We start from the raw sequence: 19,467 nt of genomic DNA on the forward strand, positions 1-19,467 counted from the left end.
CCAAATAAATCCCTGGGTGTATCGCGCCAATAAGAGAGGAGAGGGAGTGTCCGATTCAATCCATCCATTCATTCATTTGCGTGTGCGTGTCTGTTTCTATCAAACACCTTCAATCCATCCATCCTCCTTCCCAACCTAACCCCATTGAATATTGCAAAAATTTGAAAAGAAATAGAAAAGAAAACACTGAGCAGTTTGTGTATTCGGAAGCTCTCAATAACTGAAAATGACCATACTAGTATGAAGTAAAAAAAAAACGCCAATCTTAACCATTCCAACCCTCCATCATAATCATCAGTAGGTTGTGAGACGAAGTGAACGTCGTATGTACCTGCTTTCAAATGAAATTCCCATATGAATCACGGATCCAAGTACTCCAGTCCAAAGGAAAGGAAAGAACAACCTAATCCACATAAAAACAAAGAAATTCCAAAGATTTCTAAAAACTCATACAAAAAAATCAGCCTGAAATGAATGAGAAAAAAGATAGAAAGATGTTAAACTCGAATGACGCCCAAACTATGCATTTGCGTTTACGTCCATGTTATCATAATGCATTTGACTAATCGAAAGACCAGCTTTCTTGCTTGTCTGTATATGGTTCATTTCGGTGGAGTATTATTCATGGTAGGAGTAGTTCCTCCACTATAACTTCGACGTGGAGATGATGATGGAGGTGGCATTGATTGATGTTTAGCAATAACTGTCATCTTCTTCTTGAGGACTTGAAGACGGGTCCGAATCATTTGAAGTACTAGTTTCTAGTTAGCATTTCAGTTACAAATATAACCTTTCACAAAACCAAGAATTATATTTACCTTTCAAGACATCTTTTCTATCGCCGAAATTGATACCATTAACTTCTCCCCCTTCAGATTTCTCCTTATCTTCCCGTAGACTTGATGATCTCTTTCGAGGAATAAGTTCTTCATCATTTTCGAGAACTGCCTCGAGCATTCTAACGGCAGTTGTGTATGAAATTTCACAACCAGGGAGATCTTCATTTGCCAATTCATTGATAGCTGCTGTACGACTCATTTCTAGAGCACGGTCGTACATCAATTTTTCAGCAGTGATACCAGAGCTCAATACAACACCATCAGTGGTTGAAGATCCACCAACCAATCTTGAAGCTGTTGAACGATTGTTTGGGTGCCCTGGATGATCTTCAGGAAGTCGTTTTTGAGCCTCGATCAATTTAAGTCGAACAAGTTCTGCTTTCTCCAAGACTTCATTAAATCGAGTTCGGACCCACTGAACTGCACCGTTAATACGGTTTCCTGCTTGAGCTGCTGAAGATGAATCACTTCCTGGAGTGTGACCTCCACTAATGATTCCACCACGTTGCTTTCGTGACCACCAAGCTCCTGCGATATCCATAGATTTTGAAAGAAGTGATAATGACTTGACATATAATACAAGTGCTTCTTCGGATAAATTGACAATAGCCTCCACGGTAAGACCATCATCTTCATCCATAGCATCACCCATTCTTTCGGGATTTGGACCTCCTAGGCCATGATTCATAGAAGGTGCTAAAGGAATAAGTTGTCGATATTTGACTTCAGCAAATCCGTAAACAACATCACTTCGAGTTGCGGAATCCTCAATAATGTTGACAACTCTTTGATCCTCATCAATAGGTCGCCCGTCTCCAATCAACCCAGCATTAGGTGTAGGATAAGTGGGATAAGGATTGTATAATTGTTGTGGAGATGGACCCTTTCCAATGAGAGTTGGAGACCAAGAAACTCCAAATACTCTCACACTTGCGCCTTGAAGTGCTTTAGCTATAGCTGAAGCAGTTGATGGACTACTACCAGTTTTACCATAAGAACCATATGAATTTCTCGCGGATGATGTATCTGGTTGGGTTCTTCCTGATGCTTTTTGAACTGTGCGCGAAGGCGGTACAGCTACAGCTCCTGTTGTTGAATTTGGTTCTCCCATTGATGTATGCCTTCTAGGTAATTGTTTAGGCGTTGAATTAGCACGTCCAAGTCTTGGATTTGCAGCCATCTCATCAGCAAAAGCATTGACTTCAACAGCTTTCTTCTCAACTAGAACATATTCTCTAGCATCACGAACATCTTGCTCGGCTTCAGTTATGGAATTACTCGATTGAATCTCGGGTTTGGTTTGCAAATTTGCTTGCTCATCGTAACGTTGTTTCCTGGACCCAGTTCTTACAATTGGAGCATAATTTGGTTCCGTGCGATCCTTGCGGTCTCTTTGTCTGGGTAAGGTATCCACATTTCGAGCAGTTGCAGCAGAAATTGGAGGAGGTCGATCTCTCGACCCAGGACGTCCAGCGTTGTGACCTTCTGTCCCAAAATGTTGATTGGATTCTATATGAGGACTTCTTGGAGATTGCTCCCCAATATCTCTCGTAATCAATGATTCATATGCCGTATCAATGTGCTTGACAGTTGGACTTTCACGTTGACGATCTCTCAAAGATGGCTGACGGACAATTGAAGTTTCCGGAGATTTTTCTTTTGGTCGATCATCTCCAACCAGGCCAGGAATTGGTTCGGTCACAACTGGGTGAGCAAAGTATTCTGGAAAGGTTATTCGATCTTCCGGTTTCTTTTTGAGGAGACGTCGCACGATATCCTTCAAGTCTCTGCTATAGATACCCCTACTAGGGAATCTAATTTCATCTTGATTTTTCTCAATTTTTTGTAACAATTGAACATGATTTATTGCTTTGAAAGGGGGCCTTCCTGTCATCATTTCATAAAGAACCGTTCCAATAGACCAGAGATCGGCTCGCGCATCATATTTCTCGTAACGCAAAATTTCGGGTGCCATGTAAAGGGGTGAACCGCATAAAGTCTCTGCAAGCGAAGTAGATGGTAACGATCGAGCAAAACCGAAATCGGCCAATTTAAGCATCGGTAGTGAATTGATTCCAACCATGGCCACAACGGATTCCTTGCTCGCTTTCATAGCTTCTGGACCACCTTTCGCCCTCTTTGCTATCCATTCCGGTGATGGGATGAGAAGTAAGTTTTGTGGTTTAACGTCCCTATGTACGAAGTCCCGTTCCCTTAAGAATTCCATAGCACTTGACAATTGTTTGAAAAAATGTCGAACTACAACTTGGTTGAGTCCGCCTTCAACTGGCATAGGATATTTCTTAACCATATCAAAAAGCGTAGGGTTATCGGCCAGTCTATCTCTCTTCTTAATGAAATACGACAAGTCCCCCAATTCACAATATTCCATCATCAGATGTATATGCGACGCAGACTCTCTGCAATCAATCAGGGCAACGATGTGAGGATGGTAAAGGCTTTTTAATATTTCGATTTCGACATATAGGTTATCTTTGAGTTTCTTATTCAGTCTGGATAGGTTTACGGACTTTATCGCCACGAGATTTCCACTGGGCTGTGATAAGACGCGTTAGCATTAGAAGTATCAGAGAATATGAGACAAGAGTCGGAGAGATCTGGGTCCAGAAAGCTCTCAAGAATCATCATAAACAGTAGATAAGATGACAAGGCTGCCATCTACTCAATTACATACCATATGTGTACCCCGATAGACCGTGGCAAAGCTCCCTTTACCAATTTGCTCATTGATAGTAAAAGATCCCACGCCTGTCTTCTGTCGCCTTGACGACAAGGATGAAGTTGAAGTAGTTGTTGAAGCCATAACTGCGATTGTTCATCCAGGAAGGTATAATATCCTTCTCAGTTTCTTAAAAGATCCTCCCCTCGACTCAACAACTCGAAAGAGGCAATATCCTTGATGAAATAATCGTCTGCATCGACACACTTATTGTCGCTTTGATAAGATGAAAAGATGAATGAAGTTGTATGTATCGAGAAGATTTAGAATGAGGAGGTTGTACGACGATGAAATATGCTAGGTAACAGTATCGAAGTTGAGCTTGCTGATATGCGCGCCCTCGGTAGTTATTGGCAAGCCTTTCAGGAAATGGCCAAGGTCTCTCTAAGGTCTTCGGCAGAAAGACAAAAGGCAGAAGGTAGAAAGGTATATGCGGCTCGTGTGTTGTACGATATTGATGGCGGAGAGAGATTATTGGAACCCGGTTGGCTGGTTATTGTCGAGGTTCAGGATAACGAAAGGCTGTTTGTAGACAATCTGCCGAGTTCAAGTTAATGATTCGATAAAAGCCGTTTAATGTTGCAGTGAAGTATCACGATTGAAAGTAGGAAGTTAGATTGAAAGAAGGGTGTATAGTAGGTATTTTCGAGAATGAATTTGTATGTCGAGGGAGAGTTAAGAGTTAAGAGTTAAGATGTATGATATTGATGATTGTGTAAGGATGAGTAGGTATGGCGTATGGAGTGTGAATAGATAGGTAGTAGTAGATAGTACGGTAGAAGTACCTAGTGAGTTAGTACTAGGTAGGTAGGTAGGTAGGTTGGTAATAATAAGATTTGTATGTAGAGAGAAGTCAGAGATAAATAGACAGAGAAGAAAGATTTATAATCTGATGAGTCTTATTATTCTTTTCTTTTCTTTTCTTGTTGTCGTTTGAAAAGAACTCCTCCAAATCAGTCAGATAGTCAGTCAGTCCGTCAGTCATTCATTCTCTTTGGTTTGAATGAATCGTACTCGTGATATCGAAATGCAAAAGGTCTTATCATGGATTATCATTCATTATCTATTGGCGCTATACCACTTTGGATCGAAGTTATGACGCTAATACACTTCTCTCTGCAGAAGGCAGTTTGGAGTGAAGTCAGGGAGTGAAGTCTGGTACCGTGAGTGAAGGAAGAAGAAAAGCAAGAGGAGAAGCACGAAGCTTATTGATATTGTGAGTCCTAATACCTATATACATATCGTACCTCCCTACTAGATACTTCACGTTATCAGCCATTGTATTTTAAATTCAATCCTTCCGCCATTCAATCCGGATCACGAGAGAAGACGACGACGATCAATCTCTTCCTCAATCTTGTGGGTTGAATCGTGCAAATTCATCTTTATGCGTGACAATCACCCTCATCGTCGATAGTTCTTATATACATCTACAGTATACATATATACATATTCATACTCGTACCTCAACCCTTGATTCTCACTGTCCATCTCATTCCCAACAAATCCTCAATCCTCAGTATGATCTATCTCATCTTCATCGCCCCATTCATTTCCATTGCCCCATCGCATCTCCTTCATTCATGCAACATTGATCACATGCGTTTGTCCTTTTCCCTTGTGGCCCTGGTTGGTTGGACCCTTAAATAAACATCTCCCTTTGAGAGGTAAAAGAGAAGGGCCACAGCCAACCAGCCAACCAGCCAACCAGCCAACCAGCCAACCAGCCAACCAGCCAACCAGCCAACCAGCCAGCCACATTCCCTTTCAAGGATTTCCCCACAGAACGCCCTTTGCCTCTGCCTTTGATCGGTCGGTCGGTCACATAACTACCTAGTAGGTACTTCGTATAGGAGCGAGTACCGGTATGCTTCTCTACCGTAGAGCATATCAAGCGTATCTCCATACAGAGTATACGAAGTCGGAGGACAATTTAACATTCACCGACAACCTTATCGCCGATATCGCACAACTTCATGGCCTCTGGTCTCTGGTGGTCAATCATCTTCATTTTCATTCCATCAATCACCTGATCATCTGAACTCATCAACGCAACAGAACACAACACAACACGACATGAACCAACATCAATATCAATATGAAAATCAAAATCAAAATCGAAATCACAATCACAATCACATCTTTTCACATATCATTATAACTGAAACGCAAAAAGATTCCTGGTGCTTTGAATACTCTACTCAACTTGAGAAATCATTCATTCTCTTCACAAACGATTGAAAGAGGACAACCCAATGTTCCAACAATGCTAAACAAAGACCCAAAGAAATCCCTGGCATGGGGTACATATCGCTGCATGCATACACTTTTTACACCTGGACAAACTGTACCTAGTGTATCATGTATCATGGATAGATGAAAACTTGGAAAGTCTCAAGTATCCAATAACATCATAAGACTTGAACCTTGAAGCGATCAAGAATCTTTTGCTTTATTGATGATGATGATGATTATGATGATGATGGCATGCTTCAAATCATTACCATGAAAGCAAATATGGGTTGTGCTGGCAACCTGGACTTGTCTTCTTCCATCTTCTCGGAATATTCCTTTTCATTTGATTTGAGTTGATTTGAGTTGATTTGATTGATTTGATTGATTTGTTTTGTTTTATTTGATTTGTTTTGTTTCAAAAGATCTCGACTATTATGATATGTATCATACATAGGCACATCTTACCCCTCATATTAAACCACATGAATCAAAGGAAGCGAGTGTTTCCAATCCCGCGCACACACGCGATCATCGAGGCTTAAGTGTACAGATGTGCAATAAGGGTAAACAGTTCGATTCGATCGTTTTACTTCTAGCATACCTGCACATTTCATAAACACCCTATGTACTCGTATGGGTATTGCATATTCATATATCGAATGAAAGACTTCAATTCTGATATTGACCGACATTTTTAATTTTTCTCAACAAGTTACAAATCTGATATAAAGTATATCTAGTCAATTGACATTGATATTGGCTTATCAAGTTTCCACCATATTGTTAGAAATATGGCATGTCAATTGCGTGTCATTCAAGTATAGGGCAAGCTTATCAGGTTAATAAACATCGTGCATTTATTTGACTTCAACCTACATTCATATTTCTCAGCTCAGCCTACCTTCCCGTACACATGTATAAACTTCCGAGACTATGGCCCTAAAGTTCGATTGGACATTAGTGTGACCAGCAAAGCAGACATTGTATCGGTAAGAACCTTATGATATCTCCTTACTCCTTTTGCTTTCACAGTAACAATACTCGAGCTTAGTTATCAGTATTCACATGTTTGAGATTTTACTCAAGTAATTTCTGTCTCGAAGATATTCTTCTTTGGGCAACACTATTTCACCTGCATATCTATCCTACTACTTTGTACACATTCTATCGCATTTCATCATACATACTCGAGCCCCAAACTGAGAATGGTACCATATAATCCATTAGAATTATCGTTGTATCAGCATCAGTTCATACCCCAATCTAATTGCACAAGTAAATCGAAATGAAAGCAAAATTCATCTATCGATAACAATAAAATCGCAAACCAATTGTAAATCCTCTTCGAACAAATACGTTTTGACCTTGTTAATTACTTGTAAACACAAGACATGGCAACGGTCCTTGTGGGTGACTCAAAACTTTGCCTTGTGCACTCACTATATCTCTCAACCCATTATCGTCAATAACCCCTTCCCATAACATTGCAGTCATGCCCAAAATTGTGCAATAAGTTTCCCCCATCCTAAGTCTGGGGTGTGCTCTGATGCTCTTCATGATTTCTCAATACACGGTGCGCTAGCTACACAACATGTTTGTCCATTGCTGTTGACGATGTCACTCGATATATTGGTAAAATCTTGGAGGAAGGGGAGGACCTGTATGGGTATGGTAACGGGGACAGTATCGGATCCTGCAACAGGGTAGGAAGAACATCTATCATTCATCCAAGGTTGTGAATGATGTTGAAGGTGTTGACTATATCGCTTACAGAGTCATGAAATTTCAGATTCTCGAGTCTGTTTTGGATTTGCATGGTTGTATTTATGAATGAATGCATTTCTATTCTTGAATGGCATAAGATGAGAAGGATTTCCTTGTCATGGTTATGAAGGAAATGACAATGATAGGTATCCGTTCTTATAGATTTGACATGATGTAGACTGCGAGTGCGTATGTACATTTTCGAGAGGGGGGTAGTATGAAGAATATGGGTTGATGACGCGGAGGCCACGGCGGAGAGATTTACGACGGCGTTAGTGGCAGGGACGAAATTAGAGGAGGAGCAGGTGTCGCGGTGCGAGAATCGTGTTGAAGATAGGGAGAGGGGATATAGTGTTAGGAGTAGATGGGGAAGAAGGGAGGGAAAAGAGGAGTTTCTTCGATATAGAAAATAAGTTTTTTTTTAATGTCGCGAGCGAGATTGTTAATTTCTCTATCGTCCTATCGCTGGTTATAGCTAGCACTCTTCTAACTATGGATACTATTAGTATTGGTGGTAGCTATTTGATTCTTTCTACGCCTCTCATCTTGGGAATTTTTGTGCTGTGTATTTGGGTAGGGAATAAGATGGAAATGGAGATGAAGATGAAGATGAAGATGAAGATGAAGTTGTTGGTTTTGATATTGATATTAATATTAATATTAATATACCTAGCGCTTAAAATATTATTCGTGTAGATTTATTTATTTATATAAGTATATAAGATTATCTAGGTATATAGTTCAGATTGGATGTAGAATGTAGGATGTGAATAGATATTTTTCATTTCATTTCTGTTCGGTTTCGGTTTTTGTTTCTGTTTCGGTTTTGGTGTACTAATAGTTATAATAGTAGTAGTTGTAGTAGTTATACTATATACTATATACTATATGCTGTATACTGTTTGTTATATACTATATACTATGTACTGTATACTGTATGCTATTTGCTATGTGCTATATACTATATACTATATGCTATATACTATATACTATATACTATAAGTTATTTATTTATGTCATTTACTCATTTATATTTATTTTTAGTCTTACCTTCTGTTTTATTTTATTTATTTATTTTGAGGGGGGGAGGGGGACTTCGATTAGAGAGATATGCGTGTTTAAGTAGAGTAGCTGTAGCTGTAGTACAGAGGAGGTATAATATAGGTTTGATAAGAGAGAGAGAGAAGTTGATATTTATTTATTTATTTATTTATTATCTTTAGTTTTCTTATTTGAGGTTATAAGGAGATTATTGAGTTGTTTTGTAGGTTGTTTTGTATTGTGTATTTTTTGTTATATGAATATTGTATTTCTTTATATATATATATATATATCTCTTTTTATTAGTAGTGCTGAAAGTTAAGTTAAGTCAAGTGATGTTAAATACCATCGAATGAAATCAAGTGAAATCGAGTGAAATCAAGTGAAATCGAGTGAAATCAAATGAAATCGAGTAAAATCAAATGAAATCGAGTAAAATCGAGTGAAATCGAGTTAAGTTAAGTCAAGTTATATTAAGGTAGATAAATTTTTATAAATAAATAAATAAATAAATACCTAGATAAATAGATAAGTTTATATAGATATTCAAATTCATATCCCTATTTATATTCTTAAGATATCCCGCGGATAAACTCAGACAGATCAGATTCTTGATATGAAATTCGGATTGGAATTGAGATTTATAAAGGGGATTAAGGGGATTGGGGGTTTTGAGAGTCTGAGAATTTGAGAATTTGAAAAGATGAATAGTTTTGATGAGATGTGAGGGTTTTGAGGTTGGGGCTTTGAGGTTGTGGGATAGAGTTGGGAGTTGGGAGGAGGAACTTTTATATATAATTTGGAAATTGGAGGGAGATTTATGGTGATTTTCCTTGTAGAAGAAGGGGATGAGTGGGTGGGGAGGTTGAATTGTGGAGATTTTGAGGTATGATATATATATATATATATATATAGTAGTAGTAGTAAATTCATGATCGATTCGACCTATATAGCTATGCTAATAAGATCATGCGATGCGCCTGTATCTGATTCTAATTGAATGAAGTAGATGGGAAAAGAAATGAAAACCCACCCCACCTCCCCCCCCCCCCGAACTTCCCTAATAAGACCTTCGGGCCTCCCGAGCGATCTCCTCATATACATATAAATATATATATCTTACATCCAAGTATTCATCCCAGCACATCTCCAATCCCCTCCCCATCTCTCCAAATCAAAATCTCATCTCTTATTAACAATTTACAGAATATCAATAGCATACTTGGAGAATAAATTGTATATCAGTTATTAGTATCTACTCTAGGTATGGTAGTTTATTTTTCTTTCTGATTAATAGCTTTTGGTTTATATAGATATAGTATAGGTTTTTATTATTTTATTAATCGATATATATAATATTATAGATAATACTTGGTATGTAGAGAAATACATATTGGTATTTATGATTTTCCTGAATGGGATCGGGAAAGCTAGGTTTTTGAGATCAAGATGGAAGATCGAAGTTGGAAGTTGTGGTTGTATGGTTGTATATGAGTATATGAATGAATAGATGAATTACTGTATGTTTATAGCAGGTACGGGAATAGTAAAGGAATAAGTATTCTGAATGTATATATATATATATATATCTTCGATTCGTGTTGTGTATTATATTGTGAATATAGCGGATCTATTTCGGGATGTATGGATATTCCATACCAGTCCATTTCCTAGGAGTAGAATTGTTGGTTTGAGAAGGATACAGGATGGAGCACCTACGATGATAGGTAGGTTCTCAATATCAATATTGTGTTCTATCTATAAAGAGCTAGCTATGGTATACAGATAGTAGGCCTTGAATACGGGTTACTGAAGAGCTAATCTCTTTGGTATTCGCTTAGGATTAGGAAAGTAGATGTTGAATTAAAGTCGTTCATCTATATTCATACGAGAATTGTTGGATGTAGTGATGCGATATGAGATAATATAGATAGAAAACTCTCGATATAAGAATAATAATAATATTACAATTAGATACCTATTCCATCTCTTCAGCCATTTACAACTATTCTCCTAATCCATCTTCTCTATCGCGTAACATCTATATCTCTATAACTCCGAAATATACTCAAAATACAAATCAACTTTTCGTCCTCAATTTCGTACATCTTTCCTCGTTGAATCTGAGGACTTGTTCTCTTCTTTCTACATAGTAGCTAGCTGGAAATATGTAGGTACTTCAAATATATGATGCAATTTCGCTTCGATGCTTTCGCTAAGTATCTGGCTGTAGAATGGATATTGATATTCGTTCATGGGATAATGGGATTTCACATCTATTACTGACCTTCTACTAAACAATAACTTTTTTTTTAACAACAGAAATGCCACCATACTCACCAGAGACTATAAATCCAGAAACAGAATCTTTATATCTAACTCCTACTTCTCCTTCCCCTTCCCCTTCCCCTTCCCCCTCCCCTTCTCCTTCCCCTCCCATTCCCATTCCCAAACACTTAATCTTCAAACAACACATCCAACTCGTATCCTCAATACCGGTATTTCTTCCAGCTTTTCCTGCTCAAAGCCACTGGTAGGTACCCCATACTTGAAATCCAGAGAAGTACTTCCATTCCCACACCAATACGCATTCCACCACCCTCCCAACCCATCCTATCCCATCACCTTACCAATCTCTCTAGCTAGATATTCACATCATTTATCTGCACTATATACATATTCCCATGCATCAGGTAAATCCATATCCACATCTACCGTACGAGTACGAGTATATCCAGCACATATTTTCAATTTTCTCTAACCTTAGCCCCTTTCGGCGACCACTCATCTACTCGTCGTATACTGACTGGTATGTAGTGTTAAGATTGATATCCATTGACATGATGTGATTAATTCGTATGGCTCACGAAGTCGGGAAGATCAGGCACTTTTAGCGGTTTCTTTGGTACCCGACTACTCAGACTTCCTTTTGCGCATTCTCTCGGCTCGGATATGGTTAACGTTGTCCCAGTTGGTATGGTTGTCTTGATTCTTCTTATTATTATTATCTCAACTCATATTGTGACTTAATCTATATCATCATTCCACTGTATATTATTATTCCAACTTTTGTTGTTGTCTCAATTTAATATACTATTATTTCAATCTCTATTATTATCCCAATATATAAGATACTATTATCTCAATACTTCTCAACATCCCAACTCATATCAACATCCCAATTACATCATCATTCCAATTTGTACGAGGGCATATCTTTAATAATTGCCAGGTTCATACACAAGCACTTTTTTACACCAAAATTTACCCAAACTGTCACGGTCAATCCGTGTAAGGGCTGGCGAGGGCACGTGAGTAGCCCCTGCGGGGCTACTTCGGGCCGACGCCAACCCGCGCACAATTATAAATTGTAGAATTTTCATAGTTTAGAAGGATTAATGAAAAGTCTTTGTGCTACATTACACCTAGTTGATTCATTGCTATTATCTACTCTAACAATTCTTTTCATTCCCCTATATAGAGCAATCCGTCAACTATTTCTTAGTCGAGCAACCATCGGTACCACTATGGTTTCAACAAGAAGAACACCTGTCCCAAGGGGAGAGCGGGATACCCGCAGTGCGACTCAAGACCAATCCGGTGAAACTATCGATCAATTCCTGCAGAGTATCGGCAGCGATGCCCACTCGGCCCAATTGCACCCCCCTGGTGACAACGAGGATGTGTCGTTGGCCCAACAACTTAAAGAAATGAAAGAAGAAATGGCAGCTATGAGAGAGGCTCACAGGGTGGCTATGGACCGCATCTTATATGCAACCACCCCGGTCGAGCATAACCGACCCGCAGCCGTACCGAATGCAACCCACCAGGGTACCAACCTTGATCGGGGAAAACCACCGAAGTTGCAGAGATTGAAACAATACGAAGGAAAGAATATCGAGGAAGCTAAGAACTTCTTCTTCCAGGCAGAAATCATGTTTCGAAGCGACGGTGGGTACCATTTTCCCACCGATACTAAGAAAATAGAACATGTCATCCAATACTTTGAACGGCAGCCCCTGGCGATTTGGCGTCGGTATATGAGCGAGTCAAGTTACGAAGAGATGAACTGGGAAAACTTCAGGGAGTACATGTATGACGCTATCATGGACAAAGGGACTAGACAGCGACGAGCAATCCAAAAGATCGTGCATGCGAGGCAAAAAGAAGGAGAAACTGTGAACGCATTCGTAACCTACCTAGAAGGCCTTGAGGAGGACATCGAGCAGGAGGCGGAGAGTGTTCGGGTCGAGAGGCTCTTAGCGGGTCTACTACCCAGTATAGCCAGGAAAATATCGGAATCCCCACAACAACCTGAGTCGCGCAATGAGCTTATAAGACAAGCCTGTAGACTGGAAAGTGTGGAGAAATTATTCCGAGGAAGAGACGCAGGGGACTCACATCGATCCCGCAAGCATAACCAATCACCCTCTCGATATCGAAATCCATCTAAACGCCCCCACCTGGAAAACAACCCGACCCTAACTGTTAAAACAGAGGTCCAAGAATCAAATCAACCCTCTCGAGAGGAATCCTTCAAGACATCAAGACACCCCGCCAACGTATCGTATGCGGAGCGTATGCGGACCGCTATATGCTATAAATGCCAACAGAAAGGGCACATCGCTTCGAACTGTCGGAACGACTTTGCGTGTAGACGTTGTGGGGGAAGGCATAAAGAAAACGAGTGCCAAAATAACCCCCCTGAGGCTACCCGCACGGGAAACGCCTAGACCCAGCAATTATAATGAGCGTCCCATTGACGCTGGGTCCACACAAAGAAGGGCGGACAATCTTTACAGTCACGGCGATCTTTAATAACAACAGCAAGCCGATAGCGCTCCGATGCCTCGTCGACTCGGGAGCGCAAGCCAATATTATACAGCAAAGCAAGTGTATCGAATGGGACTGGACCCCTACCAAGAAAAGCACTCCCCTTGTGTCGGCAAATGGTACCGCAATTGCGTCGTACGGGGACCATGAATTCCCTGTCGAAGTGAAAGATGAAAAAGGGGAAAAGAGAACCCACACTCATAGCTTCACATCAGCGGTGCTGGACCTACCACGGATAGACGCCATCCTAGGTCTCCCGTGGTTACAAACAGTCAACCCCGATATCGATTGGAAGTCGACGTCACTCCGATACCGCCCCATCTTGAGCAATCTCGAGATCATTCCTGCGAAAGAATTTTACCGGGAAATGAAGGAAGGCAAAGCAGTCTTCGCGATCTTCCCAGACAAAATGGCCTCGCAATCAAAAATAAAAGGGGGCCGCCTGGTACTCGCATTGACCTCACATGAGATACCAGAAGAATTCCAGGAGTACAAGAAGGCTTTCTCGGAAGACGAAAGTAGCCTTCTGCCCGAACACCATCCGATGGAGCATCGCATTGACCTCGAACCCGGTTCGACCCCCCCTTGGGGCCCGATTTATTCCTTATCAGAGGAAGAGTCAGCAATACTACGAGAGTACCTAGATGAGTACCAAAGAAAAGGGTGGATAAGAAGGTCTATCAGCTCGGCAGGGGCGCCTATCATGTTCGTTCCAAAGAAGGGGGGAGGCCATCGACTATGTGTCGACTATCGAGGGCTTAACCGGATCACCAGAAAGGATCGAACCCCCCTACCTCTTATCAGTGAATCCCTAGACCGACTCCGACAAGGTGTTATATTCACCAAGCTAGACTTACGGGACGCTTATCATCGAATCCGCATAAGAGCGGGGGATGAGTGGAAGACTGCGTTTCGCACGCGGTATGGCCAGTACGAGTATAGGGTAATGCCTTTCGGCCTCACCAATGCCCCTGCGACATTTCAGACATATATCAATCAAGCCTTGTCCGGCTTGACGGATAGCATCTGTGTGGTGTATCTTGATGATATTCTGATCTACTCAAGAGATAGAGCCACGCATACGACGGATGTCCGAAAGGTCCTCGCGCGACTCATCGAATACAAGCTCTACGCAAAGCTAAAGAAGTGCGTCTTTTATACCAATGAGGTGGAATTCCTGGGATACGTCGTTTCGCCCGCAGGCGTTACTATGGAACCAGGCCGCATTCAGACCATAGTGGAATGGCCAATACCCAATAGCCTTAGAGATGTACAGGTGTTTCTTGGTTTCGCGAACTTTTACCGACGGTTTATCAGGGCCTACTCGGCGGTGGCTCACGGTATGACCGCATTGTTGAAGGGAACGAAGAAAGGAGAGATGGTGGTCGAATTCAAGTGGACTGACGAAGCACAAAAGGCGTTCGAAGCGTTAAAGAAAGCCTTCACATCGGCACCTATTCTCCGGCATTTCGACCCCTTACTCCGTATGATGATCGAAACCGATGCGTCGATCTTTGCTTTGGGTTGCGTGTTGTCACAGCTCTTCTCGGAAGGAACCAAAGAGGCACCGATCCAACGGTGGCACCCCATCGCGTTCTATTCGAGGAAGCTGAGTCCAGCGGAGCAACGATATTTCACTCATGATCAAGAATTACTAGCAATATATACCGCTTTCGTACAGTGGCGCCACTATGCGATAGGGAGTCGACATACTGTCGTGGTTAAGTCGGACCACAACAGCCTCCAGCACTTCATGACAAAGAAAAGCCTGAATGGCCGGCAAGCAAGGTGGGCGGAGGTTTTGGCTGCATATGATTTCGAGATAGTATATAGGGCCGGAAGATTGAATCCCGCAGATGGGCCGTCGCGCCGCCCTGATTACGCTGTCGATACGGACGGTATAAATGATATGCTTCCGACCCTTCAGAATAAACTGAAGAATAGGTCGATGATTATGAATCTGTTTCAAAGTTCCCCCGTCAAGAAGACGGAGCCCCTGCGTAACGTCATAGGCCTCTTACAAAGGGAAGGGTGTGGCCTACCGTTCCGTGAACTCAAGTGTTCACTGGTTGAAACTGGTTGCAAACAGTCGATACCACGTCGGATAGCTTGTGTTTTAGCAGGAGACGAAACAGCATTCGAGCCAGTATCAGAGACGATGAGAAATGCTTTATTGCGTCTCCAAGCGGATGACGATTTTATAAAGAATAAAGAGTACCTGAATCAAAGACTGCGCTCCGCTGGAGTCGCCTCACCTTGGCAGGTGGGCGCCGACGGGCTTCTTAGACACAATGGGAACGCCTACGTACCGCCAGACTCTGCTTTGAGAGCAGAGATCTTGGAAGCCCATCACGATGACCCTACGGGTGGACATTGGGGTGTCTCTAAAACTTTAGAAATCTTGAGATCTAAATACTTCTGGCCTTCAATGAGGAAGGATGTAAAAACGCATATTAAAACATGCGCGGTATGCCAGCGTACCGCTGTCAAAAGGCATAAGCCCTACGGCGAGTTACAGACCCTCCCTATTCCCCATGGACCTTGGAAAGAGATAACTATGGATTTCATTACAGATCTACCCCCATCGAAATTGGGCAAGCATGTGTATGATGCGGTTTTAGTGGTTGTCGACAGGTTCACGAAGCTTGCCCGATACGTACCCGTTAATAAAACGATCACCTCACCGGAACTCGCTCAAACGCTGATGCAGAGTGTGTTTAAGGACTTCGGGGCACCGGAAGGTATCGTGTCAGATAGGGGACCACAGTTCGCAAGCAAGTTCTGGAGTAGTTTTCTTTTTTATCTGCGAATACGACGCAAGTTGTCTACTGCGTTCCACCCTCAGACCGACGGGCAAACGGAGCGACAGAACCAGAACCTGATTCACTATATCAGTTGTTACTCTAATTACCGACAAGACGATTGGTCTTCACTACTACCACTCGCAGAGTTCACTTATAATGCTACGTGGCATAGTACAATAAACACAAGCCCATTCCAAGCGATGTACGGATTCCTACCAACATTCCACTACATCGGCGAGGACGCCGATGCCACAGGGAGGGCACCAGCAGCACGCGAGCGAATCGCCTCCCTCAATGAAGAAAGGGAAAAATTGAGAGAACTGTGGCAAGCAGCTATAGACCGAAAGTCAAAGGATACAGATGGCACGATAACCCAGCGATACAACATCGGAGACAAAGTGATGCTAAGCACCCGAAATATCAAGCAACTTCGACCCAAAAAGAAGTTTTCGGACAGGTTCATAGGCCCTTTTCAAGTAATAGGTATAAAAACCAGTGGTCAAGCATATGAACTCAAGCTACCACCTACCTATAAGATTCACAATGTCTTTCACGTTTCCCTACTGGAACCATGGCATGAACGACAGGGTACCGCTGACCCACCGCCACCAGAGGAGATAGACGATCACTTGGAACACGAAGTGGAGAAGATCATAGCACATAGAAAGAGAGGCAGAGGTGTTCAATACCTAGTCCGATGGAAAGGCTACCAACCAGCGGAAGATACGTGGGAAGCCCCCCGCGATCTCGACAACGCGAAAGAAGTACTGGAAGAATACAATAAAAGAAGAGAACTACCAATACACAGCTCAAAAGAAAAAAGGAAAAAAGCTACAAGACAATAGGGTTCCGCTGCGTACCCACAAGCGAACCACCAGCAATACGAAGCTGTTCGCGACGTTCCTCCCTCCACTCCTTTCTACCCTGATAAGAACGAGGACGCAACCCTTCACTCGCCGGCATACCGCATGCTACTGCCAAGCGCACCAACTCATCCTGACGTCTCTGGAATGCTTCAGGCTTCAATTCATGAGTATCAGGGTCGATATTATCTGAATCTTCGTCGGTACTCGGCTGATGAGATTGTCGCCATTCCTTCCATAAAGCCTCGTCCCTAGCAAGAGTACGCCTTTGACTAACACGAGGACGCCGTCGTAAAGGCATCGCTACATTAGCGTGTTGAGAGGGTCCTATAGCAAGAATTAATCCTTCTACCCTACACATCAAGAAGATCCGGTGTAGAGAGGAGAACCCCAAAGATAGCATTACCTACATCGCTATCGCTTCGCTCACCCTCATCCGCCGAAGGCATATCCACTTCATCCTCATCCACACTTTCCTTCTCCTCCATTTTCACAAGGGCCTCGCTGGACTTTCGAACCTCCGTCGACGGGTTGTCGGCAACCCGCGGGCGTTTGCGGGATCGAACACTTTCAGGAGAACTCGCAACGGCGTCAGACTCTCCAGTGTAGACGGGACGACTCATGCGAGGAGCCTTAGCCTTTGGCGGAGCGCCAGTGTCCCGACGTCGAGAATCAGAGAGGGAACCAGCAGCAACCGACGCTGCCTTTTGTTTCGAAACTGCACGGGAAGCTTTACGAGGAGGAAGGATGGCTTGGGTGGCCGAGCTCCCGGTGGCGGATCGACGGGCAGAAGCTGTCGAATCTCCGGCAGCACGCTTCTTCGCCTGAGGGGTGGTAATACTGATGTCACCTTTAGAAATACGGGGAACATCAGAACGTTGAGGGGCACCGGTAACCTGGTGGAGAAAAGGGTCGTCCTCTTCGTCGCCACTAAGATCAGAAAGGGACTCATCAGGATACCTAAGGCGATCCTTCTTGGGCATAGAGGAACGAGTGCGGGAACGGGGGCGAGACGACGATTGAGTGTCGGTACGAGGGGGGATGCGGCCCTCCGAACCAGCTAGCATGTTCACGGCACCCGGAGCCTTACCTCCTGGGGGAGCAGGGGGCGGGGCGGGGGCGTTGACAGCGCGGGGGTGAACAACCGGAGCCATGAAGTCGCCCTCATCATCCGAATCTACTGCGGCTACCAGTCTCATGACGGAGCCTGGAACAGCGGCATCCAGTGCAGGCAAATTATTCTAGAATCCAAAGAAGTCAGCTGAGCACCACTATGGGGAGACGAAGGGTGACCGACGACAGCTCGATAAGAGTCCACAAGGCGCTCCATGAGATCGCCTATTCGATCCAACTTCTTTATGGCAAGCAGAGATAATGCCTCGAATGACTCTGGCTTTTTAGTACCACCCTGCTTATCCTCCTTTCGCAAAAAGGCCTCCACACTCCTGACGTAGCGCTCATTTCGACGTACCATCACAGTCTCGGCGTTCTCTTCCTCTTGACTACCAGCAGGAGTAGCCTGCCAAAAAGCTTGGGTTTGATACAGCAAGTTGACGTCGGGAATGTATCGGGGAGGCACCGACTGGCAGACCTTTTTCTGGGCACGACAGTAGCTACACTTAGCGTGAGGACCCTTGTCGTAGTGACAGAAATCTTCGGGGGCAGAGGACGCAATACGCTTGGAGCAACGAAGACATGTAGGGATAATCAAACCAGCAGGACCTACTGCAGACCGAGCCGCAATCGCCTGGGGGCCGATGGGTTGAGGGGCAGCCATGATAAGACAAGGACTAGTGAAAAGGTAGTAAAGAATGATCTGCTAGAAGGGGAAACGAACTCAGGAAATTGGAGGGAACTTATAGAGCCCCTGGTGATCTGCCAGTGAGAGCGGTGAACGCGTTGGAATGTTGTTTATTGATTGTTTGTGGCTTTATGGCGTTCTTACTTCCTTTTGGCATGCGGCACGGACGCGATCACTCGGCGTCCCATTTTCTTGTGTTACACGAGCCGAGTTCGGGAGGTAAACATACACGTCTCGGGACGCGACGTGCAATATGGGGGGCTCTGTCACGGTCAATCCGTGTAAGGGCTGGCGAGGGCACGTGAGTAGCCCCTGCGGGGCTACTTCGGGCCGACGCCAACCCGCGCACAATTATAAATTGTAGAATTTTCATAGTTTAGAAGGATTAATGAAAAGTCTTTGTGCTACATTACACCTAGTTGATTCATTGCTATTATCTACTCTAACACAAACTCACTCATTTTAAAATTCAATATTAAATCAATCAATATTATTATATATTTGAAATTTTATAAAAGTAATAAATTTTTATTAAAAATTTAATAAC

At 42.9% G+C, this 19,467-nt stretch overlaps 1 protein-coding gene across 1 annotated transcript; it reads right to left on the minus strand.

Annotated features, from left to right (window-relative positions):
• Window positions 1–602: 602 nt before the first annotated feature.
• On the minus strand, window positions 603–3,663 carry EAE98_010168 (uncharacterized protein; the record flags this gene model as incomplete). The annotated part of the gene is made up of 3 exons (XM_038957789.1): window positions 603–754; window positions 819–3,396; window positions 3,535–3,663. 3 exons carry the CDS (start codon window positions 3,661–3,663, stop codon window positions 603–605), a joined length of 2,859 nt encoding a protein of 952 aa, XP_038805801.1.
• Window positions 3,664–19,467: the final 15,804 nt, after the last annotated feature.

This window comes from Botrytis deweyae (genome assembly GCF_014898535.1).
Source record: "Botrytis deweyae strain B1 chromosome Unknown BDEW_034, whole genome shotgun sequence".
Classification (NCBI taxonomy): domain Eukaryota; kingdom Fungi; phylum Ascomycota; class Leotiomycetes; order Helotiales; family Sclerotiniaceae; genus Botrytis; species Botrytis deweyae.